At 36.7% G+C, this 26099-nt stretch overlaps 2 protein-coding genes across 4 annotated transcripts in view; one reads left to right on the top strand and one right to left on the bottom strand.

The window, feature by feature from the left end:
* Flo2 (flotillin-2) overlaps positions 1–26099 on the bottom strand; it is a 483891-nt gene that overhangs the window by 22803 nt on the left and 434989 nt on the right. The window lies entirely within an intron of this gene.
* Positions 2105–26099, top strand: part of LOC117217493 (uncharacterized) — a 28468-nt gene continuing 4473 nt past the window's right edge. The window contains exons 1-9 of the mRNA XM_076521657.1: positions 2105–2728; positions 11237–11464; positions 12105–12275; positions 13390–13986; positions 14833–15734; positions 15828–15831; positions 18610–19121; positions 20474–20909; positions 22154–22550. Coding sequence (XP_076377772.1) covers positions 11269–11464; positions 12105–12275; positions 13390–13986; positions 14833–15734; positions 15828–15831; positions 18610–19121; positions 20474–20909; positions 22154–22550 — 3215 coding nt within the window. The 5' untranslated portion in view covers positions 2105–2728; positions 11237–11268. The remainder of the gene's footprint in view (positions 2729–11236; positions 11465–12104; positions 12276–13389; positions 13987–14832; positions 15735–15827; positions 15832–18609; positions 19122–20473; positions 20910–22153; positions 22551–26099) is intronic.

The raw sequence follows: 26099 nt of genomic DNA, 5'->3' as shown, positions 1-26099 counted from the left end.
AAACAACATATGACAATAATAGTCGAAACTGAAAAATAACATTTAATAAACATACCTGGACTTAAACAGTCCACGTGTCACAGGAGTATTAATAAGCAATGAAAATTCTTTGTTTCAGAGTAGTATCACCCCAACGCAACTAAATATTTCGTACGAGGAAGATTGCGAAAACGATTACATACTACTATAAACGTTTTACGTGTTCAGAATAGTTTAAAAGTTCGAAACTGCTAGATGAGGGTATTAACTCTTCAGGTATCTGTGGTAGTGGGTTACGGTAATCCAAATCCCATTTATGACATTCTTTCGAATTCGTTTCGGTGGATTTATTTGACGTCCAAATCGTGGACATGGAGAACTTATTATTTTCTTAGCAGATAATATGTATAAATTATGCGGAATAATTTCAAAACTGTGTCTTATTGTACATTATGAAATTTTGTATTAAAAATTCTCGAATTACAAATGTTTGAATTGGAAAATCGTGAATAAAAATTGTTTAAATAATTACTAATTTTGATGTTGAATGATTTGCAACCTTTCAAACACCTTCAAACGCTCTCCAATGTATTTTATCCATACTTTCAATTGACACAGCTAAGATCAGTATGTTTCTTGTTTATAAACTGTTTACTTCTACGATTTGTTTGAACGTGCATAGTTTTATTTACAAATTTTATGTAGCCATTTAAACATTCTCAAACATTGTCCATCCCCTACAAATATGTTTGAACAGTACATAGTCTTCTCAGTTCTATAAACATTTTATACGATCTTTTAAAGACTTCAAAACACCTCTAAACATATTCAAACACTTCCAAATACGATACAATTTCTTAATTGAAGATAAAGAGTCTTCTATTTTCAAATAATTTAAACGACCCTTAAATATATTGAAACACCTTTCGACACCTTCAAAGAACTTTCAACGTTTCCAAACATTTCCGAACAATTTCAAATGTAACATTGTTTTTTTCTTATATTATTTTCATCAGCATTACAACGTTACAACTTAAGATCTAGGGTCAGAATTTTACACATTTATAAAGAAACACATTCCAACATTATTCATACACACTTTCAAACACATTCCAACATAACTGGGTTTCCTTCCCATGAGTAACGTCATTCATTTCAAACATGCTTAAACGTTTTCAAACATCTTCGAATAGAATCTTCTGGATCCACTTTATATTATTAAATAAACTTCTGATTTTCTGTGTCTATTATGGGCACTTGTGTGATAGTCAAAGAAGGAAGCTTAATTTTGAATCATTTTGATTTAGATAGTTGAGAATTGGAGCTTCGAATAATTTAAGTTCTACTGCAATAAAACAAGTACTATATTGTTAATAAGTACTATATTGTTTCAGAGCTACCAAAATGACTGATTTCTGATTACTACTTTCACAGTTATAATTACATTTTATTTTATATTTTATTAATTTTATATTTTATTTATATTTATTATCACTACATTCACAAGAGATTTATGGAAACGTTTCTATACGAAATTTATTTATAAGTTTCTTCGAGATAATTAGACTGCGAATTTTAAAATAAAAACTATCTGCACTAATTGCAAAATACAGTAACTACCTAAAAACATTTATTTCCTTTCTGAAACACTTTAACGAGTTGAAAGTAGCGCAAAAGTATTTTTAAATTCCTTACGCGTTTTGTATTTCACCAAACGAATTTTCTCGCAAATGCATAAAATCCGTAGAATAATTATAATAGAAATCATTCGAAGTCATTGTCATTGTTGAAAAGCAGTATACATCAGGACTCGCTAGTTCTAATGGCAAAAGAAAAAGGAAACGTTCTAACAATCTTTAATTGAAAAAAGGTGCATGACTCCAGGCGAAAGAGATAATCACCAAACGAAACAAGGAAAAAGCGTTTCTCCGAGCGCCGAAAACGGCACTTCGCCCCACTCTCCGAGCGGCTGTGTGCCCAGGTAGGGCGCCCGGCGCGCTCAGTAGATCACTATGGGAATGGGCCCGCGCCAGTAACGGAAGGGGGAGGGGGCCAGTCGTCAACCGTTATGGGGCGTGCTCAACTTCGAAAGGTTCGTAATCCGCTCCCATCCCGATGGATCCAGCGTGCCGACACTCGGCCGGGAGCAAGGTCATGGTCAGTCCCACACCGACCTCCACGCGGCTGTCACTGGGCACCGTCACATGGTGGAAAAGGCGACCTCGATCGCGGCTTCCGGTTTCTAGGGCATCGCCTAGAGGATCCTGCCGAGCCCGGCTCTTTGCTCCGCTGACTCTTAACCGGCCACTTTCGTTGACAATTCGACCCGTTTCTGGGACAACGTACCCCTTCACCTGAGATCCTCGACCTTTTTTACGTCGATGACAACCTTTTTCCACGGTGTTGTTCGGGAACTCTTAGCGAACGGTGTGTTGCCGGTCGTCATTTAAAGCCGGAGAACTTGGAGTTTTCAGAAGTTTCAAGTGCCCGAAGTGGACGAACAGCGGATGCTTCGAGAGAATTTCGAGTATTATGTGTCCCCGTATCAGGAATCCGAGGAATCTGTGGAGTGTGTGACCTGTGAAAGGGCAATAGGGAATTTTCGGTGGGAAAATGGAGAACAGTGAATTGGTTGGTTTGTCGAGATCGTTGTCGATAGACATGGACGTGGAGCATTATAGTTGAGTGCACCGGTCGATCGAGAATGTTCTAGACATCTGCATACGATCCGCTGTCTCTCAGGAAGTAGGTGAGCGAGTACAGCTTTCCTTTTCAAATACTGTTACTCCATACCGTCCTGTTTGAAGACGTTTTGATTGTTTGTGTACAACCGCTTTCCTGACCCTGCGGATAGTAGCAGGGAATTGACCTCGCGTCCATCCATTGATAAACATTGAGAAATAGAAGACCAGTTGCATGGAACACCTGATTTAGAAAGCTTGCCAAATGTGTGAGAGTTCGGTCTTTTTAATACCATCTAGGGGGAGGGGGGAATCATGATTGCACTTTATACCTCGAGTTTCAAAAAATTCAAATGCTGTCGAGCAGAGATCGGCGCTTTTTATTTGAAAAGAAACATACATGCAAATAAATTGTGAAATATTATTTGAGAAATAATTATTTGCAAATAATTTCGTTATTTTAAATAGTAACGCAGGATAATAAATAATATGCATGTTAACGTATACTCTTTTTTTACATGAGAAGCATATTCATTATAGATGGTTATCGGCACTTAATACAACGCGATATTCGAACATATCGTCTGATAGTTGCATGATTTGCACTGTTATCAATAATTATAGCAAACAAAACGAGTCGTTCAACTGAACCTGATGATGGAAGAAGGGTGGTATAACACGTAATTAACAAAAATTATGGTATTTTTGGGAAGTGGTGGGTGCTTCAGATCATTTGAAATAACTTTTTCCTTAACGAAAATGCAATCCGCCGTTCTGTTTACGAGTTATTAACAAAACACGGTGATCAATGAGAGGCGAGATCAACTAACGCGAAGCGGCCGAGCTCGCCTCTCATTGGTCAGTGTTTTTTTGTTAATAACTCGCGAACAAAACAGCGGATTACATTTTCGTTAAGGAAGAAGTTACTTCGAATGACCTCAGGAATCCCTCATTTCCCGGAAGTACCATAATTTTGGGACACCCTGTATATCTCCGTTTATCGTGAAAATATCGCAAAACGGCTAATTCCGTTTCAGAATTTATGAAATTTCTATTGGGCGCATTATGTTCGTCTTCTTTGTCAGGCCTAAAATTATATTCATCATCTTCGATCTTTGGGCCTTGTTTAGAAAGTGCATTTTCTGCAACTGTTTTTATAAACACATCCGTTGCCGTTTCGTTTCATTTATTACATTTAGCCATTTTGCTTTAAAGCGTGGATGAGAAAATGTAGCAACGACGGCATTAAATGACTCACGTTCGAAAGTAAGTAAATATGCAAAGCGTCTTTCTGAATTCTATTTTTTAGTCTCAGGAAACGACTCGCATAATCTCCATTTGCGTGATTGGAGTATTTCAGTTTTTCTTTTCGTTTCTAAAAGACAAGGTACATAAGTGAATTAAACCATCTCAATAAAATGTTTACAGTAAGTTTCAACATTACCAATACAATAATAATGTAATAATATAATAATGATAAAACTAACGATAATGAATATAATTGTTAGAAAAGAATTGTTATTTTGCAAATTTTTTATTTCGTAATTGTTGTTCCGCATTGCTACATTAAATAACGAAATTATATAGAAAATAAATTATTTGAGAATAATCTATTTGTCGAATATGTTGACGAACAAATAGGATTATTTCGAATACGGTGATAGACTAAACAACAAATAAAATAAAAATTTTATTTGAATAATTATTTAAATAATATTTTATTTCAATAGTGCCCATCACTGTTGTCGAGCTTTTTGCATAACAATTGAGCTGTTTACTTTGAAAGTGTGTCTTAAGTCCATTTTTCAAAAACACAACGAGCTAGCTGTTTTAATATTTAGATTTCTACGTTATACAGGGTGTCCCAGGTTTTAATGTTCAAACTTTGTCAGTATATTCTATGGCACAAAATAAGAAAAAAATGTTATGCAAACATAGGTCATGTAGAGCTTTATTAAGAAGTTATAACAAAAATTCGTTCAATGAAATGAAAGAGAATAGAAACGAAATTCGCACGATCATAAATTCGATCTTCGATCGATGTCACTCGTGTATTTGTCAACAACGGTAGACATTTTGAAATGTATTAATAAACACAGTTTACACAAACACACGGCATGTGCTGATCTATTCAAGCCAATGCTCGCAGTAACAGCAAGTTGATTACTATTCCTATTCTGAATTTTTGTTATAACTTCTTAACACGTTCCCTGCCGCGTGGGGCGTATACGCCCCACGCTGAACTTTCCGTTCAAGCCATTTGGTATTATCATTGTAAAATGAAGAATTTTTTAAAAATTCATTATGCAGTCAATTATGGACATCTTAATACTATTGCTGATGCCCTCATTTAATCGTGGGGCGTATACGCCCCACGCGGCGTGATGGGCAATTTTTCTTTACTGTAACTTGTTTTAACTGCATTTCTCTTATTCCGATCAGTCATTTATTCGCGTGTCGTTGACACAATACTTACTGCTTCACTGAAGCTGGGATTGATTTATAGTTCTATAGTACTGTAAAAGTTGTAACATTCTGCGATAGTTGTGTGGATAAACCACACTTATGTTTGCCATGTTTTAACAAAGTTCATCGTAACATCCCTTTGTAATCGCATACAAACTTGAATTTAACTAAAATGTTATATTTTAAACTAATATAGGCATGATAAAAAAAATTATATGTGAGGATGCAACTCGCTTGGCATAATAATGATCAGCCAGGTATTTGTTAAAGTAGTTCCTAGAAAAATAAATTTATTGGTTTGCTGTGTTATGCATGTTAAACTATACAACCTTTCCTTGATAATTATGATTTTTGCACTATTTTAATTATTGTAAAGCATACGCCAGAAACAAAATAATACAAATGTAAAGCGTGGGGCGCATACGCCCCACGCGGCTTGAACGGAAAGTCTTCAAAAAACGGCAGGGAACGTGTTAATGAAGCTCTATATGACCTATGTTTACATAACATTTTTTTCTTACTTCGTGCCATAGAATACACTGGCAAGGTTTGAACGTTAAAACCTGGGACACCCTGTATATAATTTCATTTCAGCAAAGCCTCCAGAACGTAATAATCCTTCGAAACACAAAAACATTATACTATCATGTTGTCAATTACCACTTTTTTATTGAAACGTAGTCTTTAAATATCTCTGGATTTTATAAATGATTAAATAATTGTTATTAACTTATTATTAACAATCATTATTATTAATATTAATTTATTATTAAATAAATGGGCTTGGGCCACTTTCAAAATAAACGGCTTAATTAGTGCAGAATAAGAAGTCGACTTGAAACCATATATTTAGTGCCACTATATAACCTTTACATTTGTTATGTAAGAACTAATTAACTATTTGCTTAAATTATTCTAGACACATTATTTAGAAAACTGTTGCAAATTCATTTTGCCCATTAAAGTTACCTTGACGTTCTACAGCTATTTATAGAGACTTTTATTGCAACTAACACTTCAACTTATTGTAATTTATTTAATCTTATCTCAGTCGACGATGTTCAGAAATAGAGTATAATCCCAAAAATATGAGAAATAACATATTTAACTACAAATTGAATATATGACAACAATACTTTATTTTTTGATCTCGCTGTCAAAACAAGAGAGACTCGTTTTCACAGATCTAACCCAACTCATTCGTTCTTCTCATTTACACATTCCAATCATTCCATCGCTTGTTTTCTAATCCCATCTCGAATTCTATTTCACACTGCTATCTCCGACTCCTACTTTAATCATACTAAAACTCTTAAATTCTTAAACCCTTTCATACAGTAATTATTATAAATATATAATATAATATATTATTATATTTTAAAGTAACCCTACACTTACCGACAAAAGTTAAAAAACATGTAACACAGATTCTTGGAAGTAGTAAGCCTTCTTCAAACAGAATAAAAATTTCTATTAGGTCAACGAAAATAATTTATTTTTTTTGAAATATTAATAATTAACTTTTATTTTTCTATAATTATCTAATTTTGTGTTTTCATTTTATTTTTGTATTTTGTATTTACGTTGTATCTTATTTTATTGTTATTATTCTTCTTATTTGCTGAAAATTTGTGCTAAATAAAACAATATTGCATATTTATTCAAATTATATGTTACTTACGGCAAATGTTACAATAACACCTGTTAAAAATCAGAATAAATGTCTTATTGTTACTTTTATAAACTAATATAAAACAGTTGTTTTTTGTGCTCCGTAAATCTAGCGTTAATAAACCGTAAGTCGAAAGAAAGAAATAAAACTGAATACTTGTAGCTGGAAAAAAATGACAGTAACGATGACTAATTACGGTCACACGAAATGTAAATTATATTGTGATAAGAAAATGTGTACATGACCAGTACAGACTTGCATTTCAATGCCAATAACTACGAGCTACATTGTGGTTGTAACCCCGATGACGAATAGAACGGAAACTACATCAGCCTAAATTTATTGCGGTGCTCATTTTTCAACATTTACCTTCGAGACTCTAACGGTTCGAGCCTAACCACATAATCATAGAGTGAGAGGGAGAGAGAGAGAGAGAGAGAGAGAGAGAGAGAAATTCAATGACTTATACCAAATAAACTCAAACTCCCCTTAATAAACTCAATCTCCTCCTCAAACTTCCCCATAAGCTCAAACTCTAAGAAGTTTATATTATTCAAAGAATGATTGTTGTAGGTCCCTTTTAATGAAATATATTTAATTTCAGCGAGACTTATCGTTTTTACAACAATACAATTCATTGAATTTAATTTCATTCAATTCAATCGAAGTTTATAGAATTAGTTTATGTAAAATCATCTCCATTTTAATATTGAAATTTCTATCATAAATGGTATAGGAAAAATTACGATGGATAAGTTAAATTAAATAATCCAAATGAAATCAGTTAATTTTGGATAAACATAATTGATTAAATTAAATATAATATTATTATTGTAATTGAATAAATTGTGGGGCAGAAAGCACTCGAAAGGGGTAAAAAATAATTTCTATCTGAAATCATATATTTATACCCAGCTTTTTATGCTCATGTTCCATTTTCTTCCAATGATATATTCCGTATATGGACTCAATAATAGATTAAATAATAATACCTATTAGTTGGCAAGATTTACAAACAAAAATATAATCGTAAGATAGAAATATTAAATTTCCAAGTTCCAAGACCGATGGACAACTAAACAGAAATAAGTTTCGAATGCTAATTATTCGAAAACACTCAATTCCAGTACTGCCTGATTCATGTATTTAATTGAACATACATAGGCTGTCCTATAATTATTTTAACACCCAGAAAACGGTGATTGCTGTGGTCATTTGAAGTAATTTGATAAAGTGGTACTTGAAGTAACTGTGATTGATCCGTGTTTTTCTTTACAAACTCGTCAACGAAGCCGCGTATAACATTTTCGCAAAGAAAAAAAATTACTTGGAATCACCGTAAGAATCATCCTTTTGATGAACTGACGTGGTTAAACATTAGATAAATAAAATTGCATTCATTAAAAATTTATTAAAAAATCGCCACAATTGAAAATTGAATGGATTGAACTTGACTTCATTAAAATATAAAGTTATAAATAGAATAAAATGTATGGGGGGGGGGGGAGGTCAGAAATGCAACAGCGTATATACACGTCACAAATACTATACGAAACTGGCCCGTACGTCACAGCCACTACGGGAAAAAAATTACAAATGAACAGATCTAACATGAACATCGAGATATACAGGGTGTTCCACAATTATTTTAACAGCCGAAAATGAGGGGTAGCTGAGGTCATTTGAAGTAACTTTTGCCTTTGCGAAAATGCAATCTGCGGCTTTGTTTACGAGTTATTAACGGAAAACACTGACCAATGAGAGGCGACGGCGCGAAGTTCGAGAGCCCGCAGCACGAGGCTTTGACAGATAGTCGGGACGGACCCGAGCCGCGTTCGAAGTATTGAACAAATCACGAAGCGAGGACTTTCGGATTTTTTTTTACTACGTAACAGTGATATTTTTAAGAAAAACGCTGATCACCTTTACTTTAGAACGTATGAAGAATATTTACTAATGTTTCGGACCCGAAATAGTAAGTAATTCCACCGTGACGGCCGTTTTAATTTTCTAGTATGCATGACACCTCGTGTGTAACATGTGAAATTTTTAAGCAAGGTGTACAGTGAAGATTAACAACGTACGTAAATGATATTTTAATTTAAATAATTCCGTGTCCGAACACAGTTCAACGAATGATTCGGAAAGCTAATTTAATAAATAATAATCGTGTTAAAGGACGTAAGGGATATGTTTGTTAGAGAAATATGAAGAATATTATCAATAAGAAACTCTCCCATTTAGTTGTAAATCCACTTCATGCACGGAAATGTGTACAGAATAGTGCATTGACCTCGTACAATGTATGATGAACTGCACAGCTGATCTGTATCCGACGGCGACGAACAGAAGGATATCTCCGGGCAGGCAATTTCAATGTTTACTTTCACTGCATTATCACTAAACACTGATCACTTATCAATAATATTTATGGACCAACTTTCCTGGAAAGAGCCCTGAGAAGAGCCGATTGTTTTATGCGACGCGTTCGAAGTTCATATCGTTAAGAACACATACCGCGTTGACGAGATAAACTGCGGAAGACTAGCACGATGGCCGACAATGTTCGCGTTCGATGGGAAACAGTTGAAATTCGCTCGTAGGAAAACGAAACACCATCGGCCATCGTGCCAGTCTTCTGCAGTTTGTCTCGACAACGCGGTAGATACGTGTCGTTAACAGTGAGAATTTCGATCGTGTCGCATAAAAAAATCGGCTCTTTTCAGAGCTATACATATTAACCCAGGAAAGTTCGTCCATAAATATTATTGACAAGTGATCAGTGTTTAGTGATAATGCAGTGAAAGTAAACGTTGAAATTGCCTGCCCGGAGACATCCTTCTTTTCGTCGCCGTCGGATACATGAAGTGGATTTTACAACTAAATGGGTGAGTATCTTATTGATAATATTCTTCATATTTCTCTAACAAACATATCCCTTACGTCCTTTAACACGATTATTATTTATTAAATTAGCTTTGCAAATCATTCGTCGAACTGTGTTCGGACACGGAATTATTTAAATTAAAATATCATTTACGTACGTTGTTAATCTTCACTGTACACCTTGCTTAAAAATTTCACATGTTACACACGAGATGTCATGCATACTAGAAAATTAAAACGGCCGTCACGGTGGAATTACTTACTATTTCGGGTCCGAAACATTAGTAAATATTCTTCATACGTTCTAAAGTAAAGGTGATCAGCGTTTTTCTTAAAAATATCACTGTTACGTAGTAAAAAAAAATCCGAAAGTTCTCGCTTCGTGATTTGTTCAATACTTCGAACGCGGCTCGAGTCCGTCCCGACCATCTGTCAAAGCCTCGTGCTGCGGGCTCTCGAACTTCGCGCCGTCGCCTCTCATTGGTCAGTGTTTTCCGTTAATAACTCGTAAACAAAGCCGCAGATTGCATTTTCGCAAAGGAAAAAGTTACTTCAAATGACCTCAGTTACCCCTCATTTTCGGCTGTTAAAATAATTGTGGAACATCCTGTACAAGGAATTTCATAATCCGTATATATACATCATTGCCGCTGTGAATGTCGTACAAATGTATATACGACATAATCCTTGGGATGATCCCAGGGATCATCCATAATCATGATCATCATAATTCAATGCGTACGTGCGGATCGTCGCGGGCAAGTTGCCTGCGTTCATCGAAAATTACTTAACAGCTGAAAGTTTCAAGGGTCATTGATATTCGTCGCGTATACGTCCGACACCGCGTATTACCCTCTTTAACGTTTCTTCGACCGATTTCTACCCGAGCACGGGGACGTTACGATTCGACAGTTCGCAAGGACACTTCGACCAGGACGGTACTCGACCAGGACGGTACTCGACCAGGGTGTCGAGAGGTTTCCAGAACATTCTTGAGGTCGTTTTAATAATATCGAATTTTTATTTTAGTTCACAAATACATAGCATGGGTTCTCTTTTCAATTAGCTTTGTTCTGGGATAAAAGCAGAGGCTGAGTAGATAAGATATCTTTATTGTTTAAACACGGTCATCCTTTGAAGAAAATATACTGTTGCATTTATGAAAGACCAATTTGTTTACATAAAAAATATTTGGATAACTTTCATTGTTACATCACAACAGATACTTGAAGTTGACGATTCGATTGAATTTTGATAGTTTTTACGGAGCTTCAGGTAAATATTTAAGAGAAAGAGAGATAAGAAACGTTTAAAGAAAAATTCTTGAAGCTGAAAATTTCGCTCCTTCTTTCCAAATGAAATTTATCAGACGACGAATTAATAAATTTAAGTCGAGCAATACATTTATAAGAAATTTACAAGATGGTAACTTGAAGCGTTGTAAATAACGCCACGGTTTTAGGTGTGTGCGTTCGAAAAATAAAAGTTCGGATAGCTGTTGCATCGTTTAACGAATGGGTTTATTTATAATTCCATCGATGTATTATTACAGAAGACCGATAGAAGAAAGTATAGGAATAGAAAATGGGAATCGAGAGCGTGTTGGCGGGCGGTTTGACCTCGGCTACCACCGGTCTCTCGTGGTTTCTTCCGGTGCTGGCTGCAGTGCTCGTGTACTTCCAATACGAAGTTTTGGACAATGAAGCCCCACCAATTAATATACCTTCAGAAGTGCTCCTGCCATCTTACGATTTTATTGTCATAGGATCTGGTTCTTCAGGTATACATTGTTATTAGTATTTTATTTTTCTACTACTACTTCGAGACATTTATATTAGTATTTTATTTTTATTACTACTTCGAGACATTTATATTAGTATTTTATTTTTATTACTACTTTGAGGCATTTATATTAGTATTTGATCTTTCATTACTGTATTTATGCATTTTTGTTTGTATCTGTATTAATATTTTATTTGTATTGCAACCTTAATTCACCTCTTGCAGCATTTTTATTATAATAGTATTTGATTTCATTAATCTTAACCTTCTTGAACAATTTGTTTGAAATATCACACTATTAGTTAATTTCTTTAGCGTTACATCTTAATAAGTTTTTCTTCAAGAAATCGATCAGCATCAACAAGTATGCAATTTTATTTAAAAGGATTAGTATCTTCATTAAATTGTTTGGTGCAAGAATAAACAAATTTGACCAAATATTTTTTAGATTGTTGTTGTTTGTCTTTGAAAATTCTTAATCAGTAAAGCTAAAAAGCCTGTTGTATTTAATAATACAACTATACTATATATAGTATACTATAGTATATATAGTATACAACAATACTTGTTAATACAAGTATCATATTATTACAGTTACTATATCGTTGTTTTATGTCTTTTATAAACTTCCGTTGCAGGAGCTGTCGTAGCAAGTCGACTTTCGGAGATAGAAAACTGGAATGTTCTTCTCCTGGAAGCTGGGGGCGACGAAACCGAAATCTCAGATGTTCCTCTTCTTGCTGGCTATTTGCAACTCAGCAAACTCGACTGGCAATACAAGACGGAACCTGATGAAGGTTCCTGTCTAGGTCAGTAATTTATTTCGAATTGTAAAACCTAGCTCTGCCATGCCAATTTAATTCTGAATTAGTACGATAGAATTTCTAATGCTCCATAAATTTGTCATACTCGACAACTGAGAAGGGTTAACGAAATTTAAAAAAGAAAGGTACTAATAAAACAACAAATTACTAGAGTATGCTAACTAAATTTCCACAACGTTTGAGAATGATAGATTCCTTAAACAAAAAGTCAATATATTCTCATAGCGTAGATCATAAAAGAAACAAGCATATTTCAGTTTATATTAACATTTTCCTAATATATGACGAATTTTGTCATTCGCCTTCGTCGTTAAGGAAAAACATTTACATAAAATATGCAGGATGTATCAGGACTAATTTGACATACAGAATCCTGAGGCGATTTGAAGAAACTTTTTCCTTTGCGAGAATGTTCTCCGTAGCTTCGTTAACGAGTTATTAACGAAAATCGCGGACCAATCAGAAGGAGCACGGCTGATGCCACGCCCCCCTAATAGCTAGCGTGACACAGTAATTGTCGCGAGGGCGAAGCACCGGCCCCACTCGTTTTGATTGGTCTGTAGTTTACGTTAATAATTCGTAAACGAAGCCACTTTTAACATTTTCACTGAGGAGAAAGTTTCTTCAAATTACCTGACGAATCATCCTTTTCCAGGTATAACGGAAATTATGGGATTCCGTGTATGATTTATTATAACGATTTTATCAGAAGTTTTATAGGTCATCGCGAGATTATTTGTCAGGCCCATCGTAACGTAATTTTATTACCTCGGCGTGGTGGACATTGACATAAGTAACTTGTAACAAAATTGACCCTGACCTTGGCATCACCTTGAAATCGTAACTTCGATTAAATTTACATGAATCACATAATATTTATTTACAGAAATTTACGTAAAATTTCCAAATTTAGCCTACGTGATGAGTAGAATATGATACAATGAAAAACAGTTTTCGAGTTTTGACCTTGAAATTTTCAAGATCAAGTTCAACTTGGTGTCAAATTAGAAACGTTACCCATCAAAACATTTTGACACCCTGTAGTAGCAATAGCTTCCGAATTTCAGCTTCGACTAACCTATTTAAATCTGTTCCTCAGCAATGGAAGGCGGACGCTGCAATTGGCCCCGCGGCAAAGTGGTCGGCGGCAGCAGCGTCCTGAACTACATGCTCTACCTGCGCGGCAACAAGAAAGACTATGATATCTGGGAGCAACAGGGGAACCCAGGCTGGGGATCCAGGGACGTACTCTATTACTTTAAGAAGTCCGAGGACAACCAGAACCCGTACCTGACGCAGACGCCGTACCATTCGACCGGAGGGTACCTGACGGTGCAGGAATCACCATGGCACACACCTCTAGCTGCAGCCTTTGTGCAGGCTGGCCAGGAAATGGGATACGAGAACAGGGACATAAACGGCGAGCATCAAACTGGGTTCATGATCGCTCAGGGGACCATCAGAAGAGGAAGTCGATGCTCGACTGCGAAGGCGTTCCTAAGGCCAGCCAGGCTGCGCAAGAACCTGCACGTTGCCATGTACTCCCACGTGACCAAGATCTTGATCGACCCTAAGTCCAAAAGGACCTACGGTGTAGAGTTCGTCAGAAACGAAAAGGTGTTTCGGATAAGGGCCAAAAAGGAAGTCATCGTGTCCGCGGGATCGGTGAACTCTCCCCAGCTGCTGATGCTTTCAGGTAAAGATGAGATTCAGTCTTCCATCGTTCCCTGCGATTCTTATGACTTTAGTAATACTTTCAGTACACCAGTTTTCGATAATGTAGTGCAAGATAATTTCTATGGTACATTTGTGCTAATAAGTTTGGGACTCACTCCATACTGTTCTCAAAGGTTCTTGTAACATCCTTGCGTCTAAGGCAAGATCTGCTAGATAGCCTCGGTAGTTCCGGACCTGCCAGATAACTTTAGTTGTTCTGGATCTGATAGATAGCCTTACTAATTATAGACCTGCTAGATAGTCCCAGTAATCCTGGACGTACTATACAACCTAACTCGTCTTGGGCCTGCTAGATACACCAATTGATTTTGAAAAGACTAATATTGATTTAGGTCTGCTAGATAGGTGTAATGGTCTCGAACTTACTAGGTACCTAACTGGTCTCATTGGTTTAGGACTTTTTAGATAGTCGTAGAGACCCTGGATCTACTAGATAATCTAACAGGTCTTGGGCATCTAGATGTCATTATTGGTTTTAGGCCTACTAGACAATGGTTCGTACCTACCAGATAGTTTTACTGATCTTGGGTCTACGAGATAACCTTGCTAGTCTTAAATCTGCTAGACAGCTTTACTAGTTTAGGGCTTGACAGATAACATTAATGGTTCTAGACCTATTAGATAAGATTACTGGTCTTGGCCTGCTAGGAGATACGTCAGTAAGGCTGTTACGTCAGTAGGTGACACGTCACTGAGGCTGTCGTCGGTAAGGCTATACGAAAAGTTCCCTCTCGTCTCCCCCTCGTCTCGTTTCTCTTCAAAACGATAATTCCACGAAAAACTAAAATCCCATTTCCCTTGTCAGGTATAGGCCCCAGAGAAGAACTGATGCAACACGGCATTCCAGTGATCCAGAACCTCAAGGTCGGCCACAACCTCCAAGACCACGTAGGCCTGGGAGGACTAACATTCATGGTAAACCAGCCAATCTCCATGGTGGAAAAGCGACTGTACAGCGTTCAAGCAGTGATGCAGTACGCAGTCCTCGGCGACGGTCCCCTAACGGTGTTAGGCGGTGTAGAAGGTCTGGCTTTCGTCAACACGAAGTACGTGAACGCCTCCGACGACTTCCCCGACATCGAGCTGCACTTCATATCAGGGTCGACTAATTCCGATGGAGGAAGACACATCAGGAAGATTCACGGACTCACGAAGCGGTTCTACGACGCCGTCTTCGGTCCCATAAGCGACAAGGACGTCTGGAGCGTGCTGCCCATGCTTCTGCGACCCAAGAGCAAGGGCTACATCAAGCTCCGCAGCAAAAATCCGTTCGATCATCCTCTGATTTATCCCAACTATTTCAAAGAGCCAGAAGACGTGGCTACTTTGGTCGAAGGTGTGAAAATAGGCGTCGCCCTTAGCAGAACCGCTGCCTTCAGGAGGTTTGGCAGCGAGCTCAACTCGAAAAGCTTCCTTGGCTGCAGACACCTGCCCATGTACAGTGATCCCTACTGGGAGTGCATGATCAGGCAGTATTCGGCGACCATCTACCACCCTGTCGGCACCTGCAAGATGGGACCATACTGGGACCCCGAGGCTGTCGTCGACCCCCAATTGAGGGTCTACGGGGTCAGCGGACTGCGGGTCATCGACGCATCCATTATGCCGAACCTGGTCAGTGGAAACACTAATGCGCCGACTATAATGATTGCCGAGAAGGGGTCTGACATGATCAAGGAGTACTGGTTGAAACGAGGAGCAGAGAGGGTGAAGCTCTAGGTGAATCTGACATGTTTGGGAAGATAGTGAATGAACTGTTATAGAATAAGATCGTGTATATATATTCGTGTATATGTATAGGGTCGTATACTATATATGTACAGGATCGTGTATATAAATGTTTCTGTTTACAATGGTGCCAGTTTGTGCACGGTTGTGTAGTTAATAGACTTTGACTACTGTGCGCAGTGTTTTAATCAATTTTGAATTGATTAATCGTTCATGCAAGCGGAGAACTAACAGGATGTTTAGAAGATTGCTTCGAGGGCAGAACATTGACGAAGACATTTTCGTGTGCGCATTGTCAGTTTAGAGGTTAGGCCTGAAACACGTTGAGCTTTCTGATGGACATCTTGCGATTAGGAAATTGATAATGGGTGTCTACCAAGAGACACAGCTCTCTGTCATTGACTTTTGTACGGTGTGACTTTTGAATTTGATTGTAGCCTGCTGCCATTGGTGCATGGGACAGATTTCTGAATGATAATAAAGTGTTTTATCATTTGTTGAGACATTGTTTTTTTTTATCATCCGACATCATCTTATTGATCCTCGGTCAAAATGTCTCGGTGGCATCCGCCGGCCGCTATCACATAGACAGTAGTGTCAAAATTCAGGTATCGTAAGTTTTGCACTTCTTTAACACTTAGCCGACCGCACGCGCCACAGAGACCTGTACAGGTAACAATTTCGTTCAACGATTTCACATATTGCTTATACAAAATTCGAATTTAAAAGTTTATAATAATTATTTTTTAATGGTTATTCGAAAAGTATAGGTAATAGAGTCAGAGAATTAAGGACAGTAAAGATGACGGATAAATAACGTAACTCAAATATGGAACAAAACAGCAGTAATATATAGTGATGTTCAGGCATTGTGTTGATGCATGCAGTTCGACCATATGCTTCAGTTCAACTCTAATATCATCTTCTGTCCAATCATCGACGCCATTGACAATAACATTTGATTCCGAGTCATCGGCGGAATCATCTTCCGATTCACTCAAAAGGATTCGTCGATTAGTCTGACATATGGAAACGATGGTGCTATTATTGTCGTCAACTTCACAATCACTTATCAGTAGATCAATGTCTTCAGAACAGTCTGATAGTGTGTCCATAAACAACTCATCGCTTGAATTGTCACTCATGTTTCTGGACATTTTTAGGGATATTTTTTCTATACTTCGTTTCACACCACTTGTTGAGAGTCACAGCAAGGAGCTAGGCTTCTACACTAATATTTGCAAGTTGAGCGGAGTCTTATATATTCGAAAAAGTCGTGAGAGTGGGGTGTAGGTAGCATTTCGATTTCTAATGGGTGTGGTGTTGGTGTGCTGGTGTGTGCATTTTATTATATATTGTACTCTACAGAAATAAGAAGCTCTATAGAGAAAGAAGCGTTCCTCAGGTCAAAGTGGTAGATCTACCCGATCGATCGGCTAAGTGTTCTAATAAAATAATTTTGTGGCTGGTAGAGGCAACTTCGGAAATCCCGAACATAAAGAACCGTAATAATGGGCAATAAAAGACTTCAAAAATTAGTGCATGTTATTATAATTATGTTGTACTCTATAGAAATAAGAAGTTCTATAGAGAAAAAAGCGTTCCTCAGGTCAAAATGGGGTAGATCTACCCGATCGGTCGGCTAAGTGTTAAAGAAATGGGAATTGATGGCATAAACTACCCCCTAATTTTACAGCTATTGGCTGTAAAAATTTCGATTTAAATGACTCGTAAGGAAAAATATTTATTTAGGAATTTACATTATATTTTGTTAAAGATTTGGCGGTGGTTGTGCTACCGTGTTAAGGAGAAAAGGAGAGGGGAAGACGTTTCGTCCGGGACCCGCTAGAGGACTCATCAGTAAGACTATTGTGGCGGTTTGCTTGGTATTATGTTCTCTTAAACTGGATTCTCTGAGAACTGGGGACGATGGCTTTTCGGTAATAAAGGAAACAGTTAATTTGGCTAACTTGTAACGTGTTTTATTTAACCTTATGCGTACGTCTTTAGACTGTTTGTACGTCTTTACTCTCGGGAGGTTACTATTAGACTGTGCGTCTACACTCTTGGGAGGTTGCTATTAGACTGTACGTCTTTACTCTCGGGAGGTTGCTATTAGACTGTATGTAGTCCAGTGGTTTGCGTAGCAACAGCTAGTTACTAAGTTGTAGGTGGCGCTGTGTGCCGCTTGTACGGGCGTACGCCACACTATCCTAGCGGGCCCTTACCTTTGACGTTGGGATATCGGTAGGAAGGACGAAGTCTGTATATGTATATACAAATTGAGGCGGATCGGTTACTTGCGGGAAGAGGAGCCATCTGTTGGCGGGTCTGGAGGTAGCCGCCACAAAAATATAACAAACTCGCGCTCTTCATACGAACGCGCTTTCTATACGCTTCATATACGCGCTTGCTCCATATACGAACTTAAATCTAATTCCTTACTTCCCAGAGATTTCTAATCTAACGTAAAAACTAAAATTCTCTATACAAAAATAATCTACGAGCAACAACTCACATGCCAGGGTTAGACCAGTCTACTCATCTCTACATAAATGCAATATATGCGTTCAATGTATCAAATAATTTGCGTTCGTTGCAACGATGACTGCGGAGCGTGCATTCGTACAATGCACACGATGCAAATAAATATGTATGTAATCAAAACAGCTGACACAGAAGAGAAAAAACAGTACACCGGCGCATTTTTGTTCGGACCAGTTTGGCACAATGCGCTTCGTGAAAATCAGTGCGTAAAGTGACGAAGCATTGTCTGTGTTGTGCATTATTGACGCATTCCGAATTTATATAAAATTCCGATTTTTGTTGCAAGCTTTTTATTACTGAAATCAAGCTTTTATTTTCTACATAAAAAATTCGGGCAGATCGAACAATCGTCCCTTGATCGTTACAAATTTCAATGAAACCAAGTTGCACGTAATAGTATTCAAGATGGAGATGTTAGCAGCTGGTAGGGTTACAGCGTTCAGGATAGCGGCTACCTATGGCCCTGAATTGGGTTTCCTAATTTTATTGCAAGTGCTGATCGGAATATACAGACCGGACATCGTGGATCGTAAATCCAGAGTGAAACCTGTGTCGCTGTTCAATATAAAAGACGAGTATGATTTTGTGGTGATCGGAGCTGGATCAGCTGGATCAGTGATGGCGCATCGGCTGACGGAGAATGACAATTGGTCGGTGCTCCTGCTGGAAGCTGGCCCGGATGAACCGGACATCTCCGACGTGCCTATATCGGTTCCGATTCTGCAATTGTCTCCCCTGGATTGGCAGTTCAAAACTGAACCGTCAGAGGATTATTGCCAGGCGATGAATGAGCACCAGTGCAACTGGCCACGTGGCAAGGTGAAATTGTTGCTATACTAATGCTCACGTTCAAGCCTTATCAAATCTGTACTTTATTTCGTTAAATTATAAAGTTATGAGTGCAACTCAATCTTGCTAAATCACACTTTCCTTAGGAGAATGCGCGAAAGTAGTTCGTGAAACCATTTCTGCGTGACGTATGAATGACTCACAAATTCATTTTGACGATAAGAAGATATCGAAATCTAAAATTATTCTTGATTACATTGTAGTTACATTTTCGTAGTGACGTTACTGAACGCAAGTGGCCAAATTTTGTTGCCGATATCAAGTACGTTGATGAAAATTAAAAATTCTACTTTGTGATATATGTATAAGAAATGAGTCAGGCTTCAAGTCTTGAATTAGCGAGTTTTTCGCTCGCTTCAAAAATGCAACTACTTAATTTATCCAACGGCAAATGAATCTTGTGGAAACAAATGTCTCTTGAAAAATTGTATCCCAGATAATATCTGCTAGATTTAGTTGGTTCTTTCATATTTTAATCGTGGAGGTTTGGCCCCCATTATAGAGTTTTTATTTCCAATTGAAAAATATGTTTTATATTACTAATAACTATATTCAAATTCCTGTAGTTTCTTGACCTCAATGTTCTTCAGGTAAGTCATTGAAAAATATGCATTTTACGGCCGATATCCGTAACTTTATTCAATGTAACATTTTGCATGAAACAGTAGATACAAAATGAGGGGGGGAGGGGTTAAATCATCGCTCTGATAAATTTTCGTACGTTTCGCAAACATAGATCCTAAAAGTTATTGTAAAAATACACATATTTTTCCTAATTGGTCATTTCAAATAAATAGTATTTTCCGGTCAATTTTAGACGTTCTGATCAAAATGAATTATCATGTAGCGTTGTGCATGTAATATTAGAGGAGGTTTATGTCATCACTTTGCAAATTTCCTCATTGTTTATGAAATACAGAGTTTCGAACATAAACAACTTTCAACACCAAACCATATACATTTCTGCCAGATTACATTTCATTGTAATACAAGCATTAAATAAATGTTTCCATTTAAAATTGAACATTGTGTGACATGGTTCATTCTAAATTATGGAGAGGTGAGGGAGAAGGGGGTAATTTTATCAAATTCAAATTCGTTTACAACATATAGTTCCACAAACATTTAAATATCACAAGCTTCTTCTTAAATACCATAAATTAAATACCAATATTTAACTAACATTACTAATATTATTAACATTACTAACATTTCTAGCAATACTAACAATACTAACATCGAACATTCAAATAAATTTTCAAACCTTACGTGAACCTCCAAAAAGAATTATACTAACACCTACTCAAACTCTGAAAATCAAGGTTCTCGGAGGTAGCAGTGTGCTGAACGCAATGCTCTACGTTCGTGGCAACAAGAGAGACTATGACAACTGGGAAAAACAGGGAAATCCAGGCTGGGACTACGACAGTGTGCTGCCTTACTTCAAGAAGTCCGAAGACATGAGGATCGAGGAATACAAACATTCTCCTTATCACCAGACCGGTGGTCACTTAACCGTCGAGTACTTCAGGTACCGGACTCCCATGATCGATTATCTGGTAAAGGCTGGCACAGAAGTGGGATACGACGTCGTGGATGTCAATGGACCTACTCAAACCGGGTTCACCTATTCCCACGGTACTTTGAGAAACGGGTTACGATGCAGCACTGCGAAAGCTTTCCTCCGGTCTGCTTCCAAGAGGAAAAATCTGGATGTGAGCACACACTCGACTGTGGAGAAGATTCTGATAAGCGAAGGCATGTTACACCGAATATTTTAGTTACGTTTTTAAGGGATCATATTGTCATTTAGGCTTGTTGGGAACTGTCCATATTTTCTTGGGCAAGAGACTGGCTTTAGAATTTCTGGATGCTTTCGTTTATAATCTTTTTTTTGCGTGTGGCTAATGTGTGATTTTGAATGAATAACTTTACTGTCTTACCATTTGTTTTTGCTGATACTTAGTTGCATATTGTTTCAAAGGGCTACAAAGTTTGTCTCGCAATTTTAGCCAAAAATGTACTAAACATATACAGTAATTTCTCCCTAATTCGCGCTCAGATTGCGCACGAAAATGGACAATTTAAGAAGAGGAGATACAATTACACGGGTCTTGCGTCCCGTTTTTATAGTTGTTGACAATCGGTAACTATAAAAACGAGTCGCGAGGCTCGAGTAATCGTATCTCCTGTTTCCAAATTGTCCATTTTTGTGCAGAATCTGAGCGCGAATTAGGGAAAAATAATTGTACTACAGATATACATTATACAAGTCTAACCTCCTGGTCATATATTTGCAAGTGTTAATTGAAATTTGTTTACAAGCAGAGATGTTCTATAGTATTTTAAAGATTTTTGAAGATCTGAAAGCAACTTTGTGTACATTTTCAAATACATTCAAATGCCCTCAGTTGCTTTTACTTACACTTTCAATTGAAACTTAAGATCATTATGTTTCTTCTTTCCAAACTGTTTCATATTACGATTTATTGAAACGTACATAGTTTATTTATACATCTTAGCCAAGATATTCTCTAACATTCTCTAATATTCTTTCTTTAGATATTCTCAAACTCTGTCAAATGCCTACAAACACATTTGAACACCATGCGGTTCCCTTTTAAATGATACTTATAATTAAATATGAAGGTACACATCTTTCAAGTTCGTCAACTAGAATATTTTGTACGATTTTTACTGATTTTCAAACATCTACAAACATATTCAAACGCTTTCAAATGCTACGTGGCTTTCTTTCTGGTATTATTTCCAATTTCAACACGTCCTCTGTTTTCAACTAATGTGTGCAACACTTCAGAGATTTTCAAACATCTTTAGACAACTTCCAAGAACATTCAGCATCTTCAAACACGTTCGAACTTTTTCAAATATAACATGGTTACCTTTGTAACACTAATTTCAATTTAAGATCTAGAGTCAGTATGTCACTTGTTCGCAAACATATATTTCGTTCGATGTTTGAATGTGTTCCATTGTTGCAGACGGCGATTCAAAGACAGCATATGGCGTCAAATTCCGAGTAGGCCTGATCAGCCATACGGTCAGAGCAAAACGCGAGGTCATTTTATCCGCTGGCGCTATACAATCGCCGCAATTGCTCATGCTCTCCGGTGTCGGTCCGAAAGATCATCTGGACGATATAGGGGTGAAGACTGTGCACGATGCACCGGGCGTGGGTGAAAATCTGCAGGACCACGTGTCGATCGGCGGAATGCTTTACTTGGTGGAACCGCCAGCAAATTACACGAAGGAGAAGCCTTTCATTTTCAATTTGCCAAAATCCTTCACTGCAGAAGTCGTCAAGGAATTCGCCGTGAATCACACGGGAATTATGTATTCGTTGCCTATCTGCGAGGGTATGGCATTTATCAATACTAAGTAAGTATCCTATTATAGTGACAAATAGGTCTGCTGAAGAATTTTTATGTTGATAATTAATTAATACGATTATATTATATTATGATGATTAATTGTTATGTATAAATTAACGGCTCATGGTCGATTCATTGGATTAACATTGCTTACATTTCTTCATCAAGATATACGCATTTCTAAATTTATTATTTATTAATATATATATATATATATATATATATATATATATATATAATTTATTTATTAATTTTATTGAGTGATTAAGATTTGGATAGAAAAATGTAAAACTGCTTAGATTATTTGTTTCTCGTAAACAGGAGACCGTCTGTTCAGACTAATTTATCGATCCATTCACCATTTTAAAGATACTACTTAAAATAGACTACTTTAAATATATATATACCATTTAAAATATATACTGCTACAATTGAAAGCAAACTAAATATTTACTTACTACTACTACTTATTACTAAATTTAATTATTGAAGAGTAATTAAGTGATTGGAAATTTCGAATAATTTATTGAAGATCTATTTATTAAAGTCGCCGTTGAACTATTAAATTTACGTTTTTTGATGTAAGTATTTCATGCATTTATGACAAGAACGTGTTCGTAGCATTTAAAACAACAGACAGATTGAATTCATTTTGAATACATGTCTATGTATTAAGGGAAGTACAAAATTTCGATTTTCCTTCTCTGTCTTGCAATCGATGTGAACAATTCTTACATTCCCTGAAATTTACAATGAAATAATAATTTAATTAATTTCATTTTCCAGTGTATGTTGGCTATTTTGTTCAAAATAAAATCCGCTATAACATAATATACGCAATGTTAGGAGATGTTCAAGTCATCAGTTTGCCTACACACAAAGATAGAGATTGCACTTATGACTATTTATTGTATATAAATAATATATACAACCTTATTAACTTGATTCTTTCTTATCACATTCATGAAACTCCGTCCTATCGTATAAATATTTATTTTAATCGAAAACTCTAATACTGAGACATGATAAACAAGCCCCTATTTTATAATTGCTACTTCAAACGGTTTCTAAAAACCATACAAAAATATTCAATATATAGGGTGACCTAGAATTTCTTCCATACCTTGAAGGGGATTATTACTGAGGTGATTCGAAGTAATTTTTTCCTTCACGAAGACGTCAGAAACGGCTTCGTTGACGAGGTATTCAGGAAAAACGCGGATCAATCAATCAGCGAGTACGACTGTACCCCTTGCCCCTATGCAAGAGCGAGCACAACACAGCATTGATCGTGGCGCCAGTTGTACGAGATCTTTAATTGGTCCGGATTCTTGTTAATATCTTGTTGTTACGAGCTGAGGGCCAGGCAGCTTTGCGTGGCCGGAGATTTGATGCGATTTTGGAGTTTTGGTAATGGAAAAGCGTGAACTAGCCGATGTATCTCTCAACACACAGGGCGTCACTATAAGGATTGAAGGTTTGGTTGTCTCGTAACTTTTTATGAGAAAAATTCCAGATACACCTCGAGCGATAAAGGTACAGTGGCCCACAAAAGTGTTCGTACACCTTTTAAAACGCAATAACTATTTTAAAACTGAATTAAGTGGCTTGAATTTTTTTAGACGATGGAGGGACTAGTCTACTAGACGATGAATGAAATGCTTCTTTTTTTAATTTTGTTACTACTAGGAATGACAAAAAAAAATAAAAATCTCTCGCTTTTTAGCTTTTTTATCTGAGCTTATAACGAAAATTAAAAAAATGCCTTTCGTAGATATCGGTAACTTATATGCACGTTGAAAATTTTATCGAAATCGGTTCACGTTGTTACGAGTTACAACAAATTGAAGATCGCAAAAATTGCAGTTTTATCAAGATTTTGACCAAAAACTGTAAGAAATCTGCGATTTCCTGAAATCTCCTTCAACTGATTTCGATAAAATTTTCAGCGTGTATATAAGTTATCGAGATCTACAAAAGGAATTTTTTAAGTTTTCGTTACAGGCTCAGATAAAAAAGTTAAAAAACGAGGGTTTTTAATTTTTTCTTTTCATTCCAAGTAATAGCATAATTAAAAAAAAGTGCTCTTTAGCTATCGGCTACTAGATTAGTCCCTCTAGCACCTAAAAAAAAAATCAAGACGTTTAGTTCAATTTTAAAATAGTTATTGCGTTTTAAAAGATGAACATTTTTGTGAGTCACTGTATATCACCGTGAGTTTGTACAAAATACTACTTCGCGAATCAGGAAATGGAATAATTGAATTTTACAACCAAATTGACTGGTAGAAGATAGTATATTACAAGATTTTTGTCTAATACAATTGTATGTGTCTGTAAAAAGTCTGTAAAAATGGACAATTTGGGAAGAGGAAATAGGATTGTTCGAGCCTTGCATCTCATTTTTTAAATTGTTGAAAATCGGAAACTATAAAAACGAGCCGCAAGGCTTAAATAATCGTATCTTCTCTTCCAAAATTGCCCATTTTTGTGCACAATCTTAGCGCGAATTAGGGAGAAATTAATGTGTACCTAAGTATAGTAGTGTATTATGGACAAAAATAATGCACAGTGGTCTGTAACACCGTTTATCGTATCCAAATTCATTTTAGCATTATTAAAAGGTTTGAGATAGTATATTTAACATAATAACGTAATAACATAGCACATATTACATTAAAGTCAAAAATACGTATTAATATTTAACAAAAATCGAAATGACTTGAACTGTCTGTAACAAAAATTATATGTTTCTCAAATTTTATACACTAAAATTTCAGAAAAATTTATATTAAAAATTATATATTAAAATTGAAAATTTTACTGAAATTTTTTTGAAAAACATTTGGTTACCAGATCATCGGAAGTGTGTTCAAAATCGTTGAAAGTTACATTTTTTGAATGTTTTAAATGGTTTCTATTTGAGAGAGAACAAATGTGTACAAATCGGAAAGTGTAAAAATTGAGTTACGGCCAAAAATGACCGCTCTCCAGACCATTGTGCAATGTACAGTGCCGGACAAAAGATTGCGACGATAAGGAAGAAAGAAAGGAACAAAAAAATTGATAAAAAACTCGAAAGAGAATCGGACTCAATCTTGTTACTGTTTCTACGTCGGAAGCTGACTTGAAACTAGCCCGATTTTAGTCACGTTTTGGCCCTTTATATACCCAAATTTTCTTTGAAAACGATAGTGGGGATATCCATATGTGTCCAGGTCCCAGAAAATTCGTCATCGTACCCCTTAGAAGGTACATGACTCACATGTGCATACAGAGCGAACCTGCAGTACGCTCCCAGGAAGGAGTACATTGTCAACGAAACCGTTTGCTACGTTTTCGAAAAGATAAAAGTTACTCCAGATCACCTTAGGAATGCCATTATGCAGTTCTAACGCCAGCTCTGGAACACCTTGCATAATCACTAAAAACTTTGTACCACTGACTGTTCAACAAGATTCGACGAACACCTTAACCCCTTAACGTGCACGCTCGAGTTAACTCGAGCGCGCTAAACTGGCCAAACTGTGCACACTCGAGATAATTCGAGCGGCGTT

The sequence above is a fragment of the Megalopta genalis genome, chromosome 5 (assembly GCF_051020955.1).
Source record: "Megalopta genalis isolate 19385.01 chromosome 5, iyMegGena1_principal, whole genome shotgun sequence".
Classification (NCBI taxonomy): Eukaryota; Metazoa; Arthropoda; class Insecta; order Hymenoptera; family Halictidae; genus Megalopta; species Megalopta genalis.
This window is presented reverse-complemented; position numbering and strand designations above follow the sequence as displayed.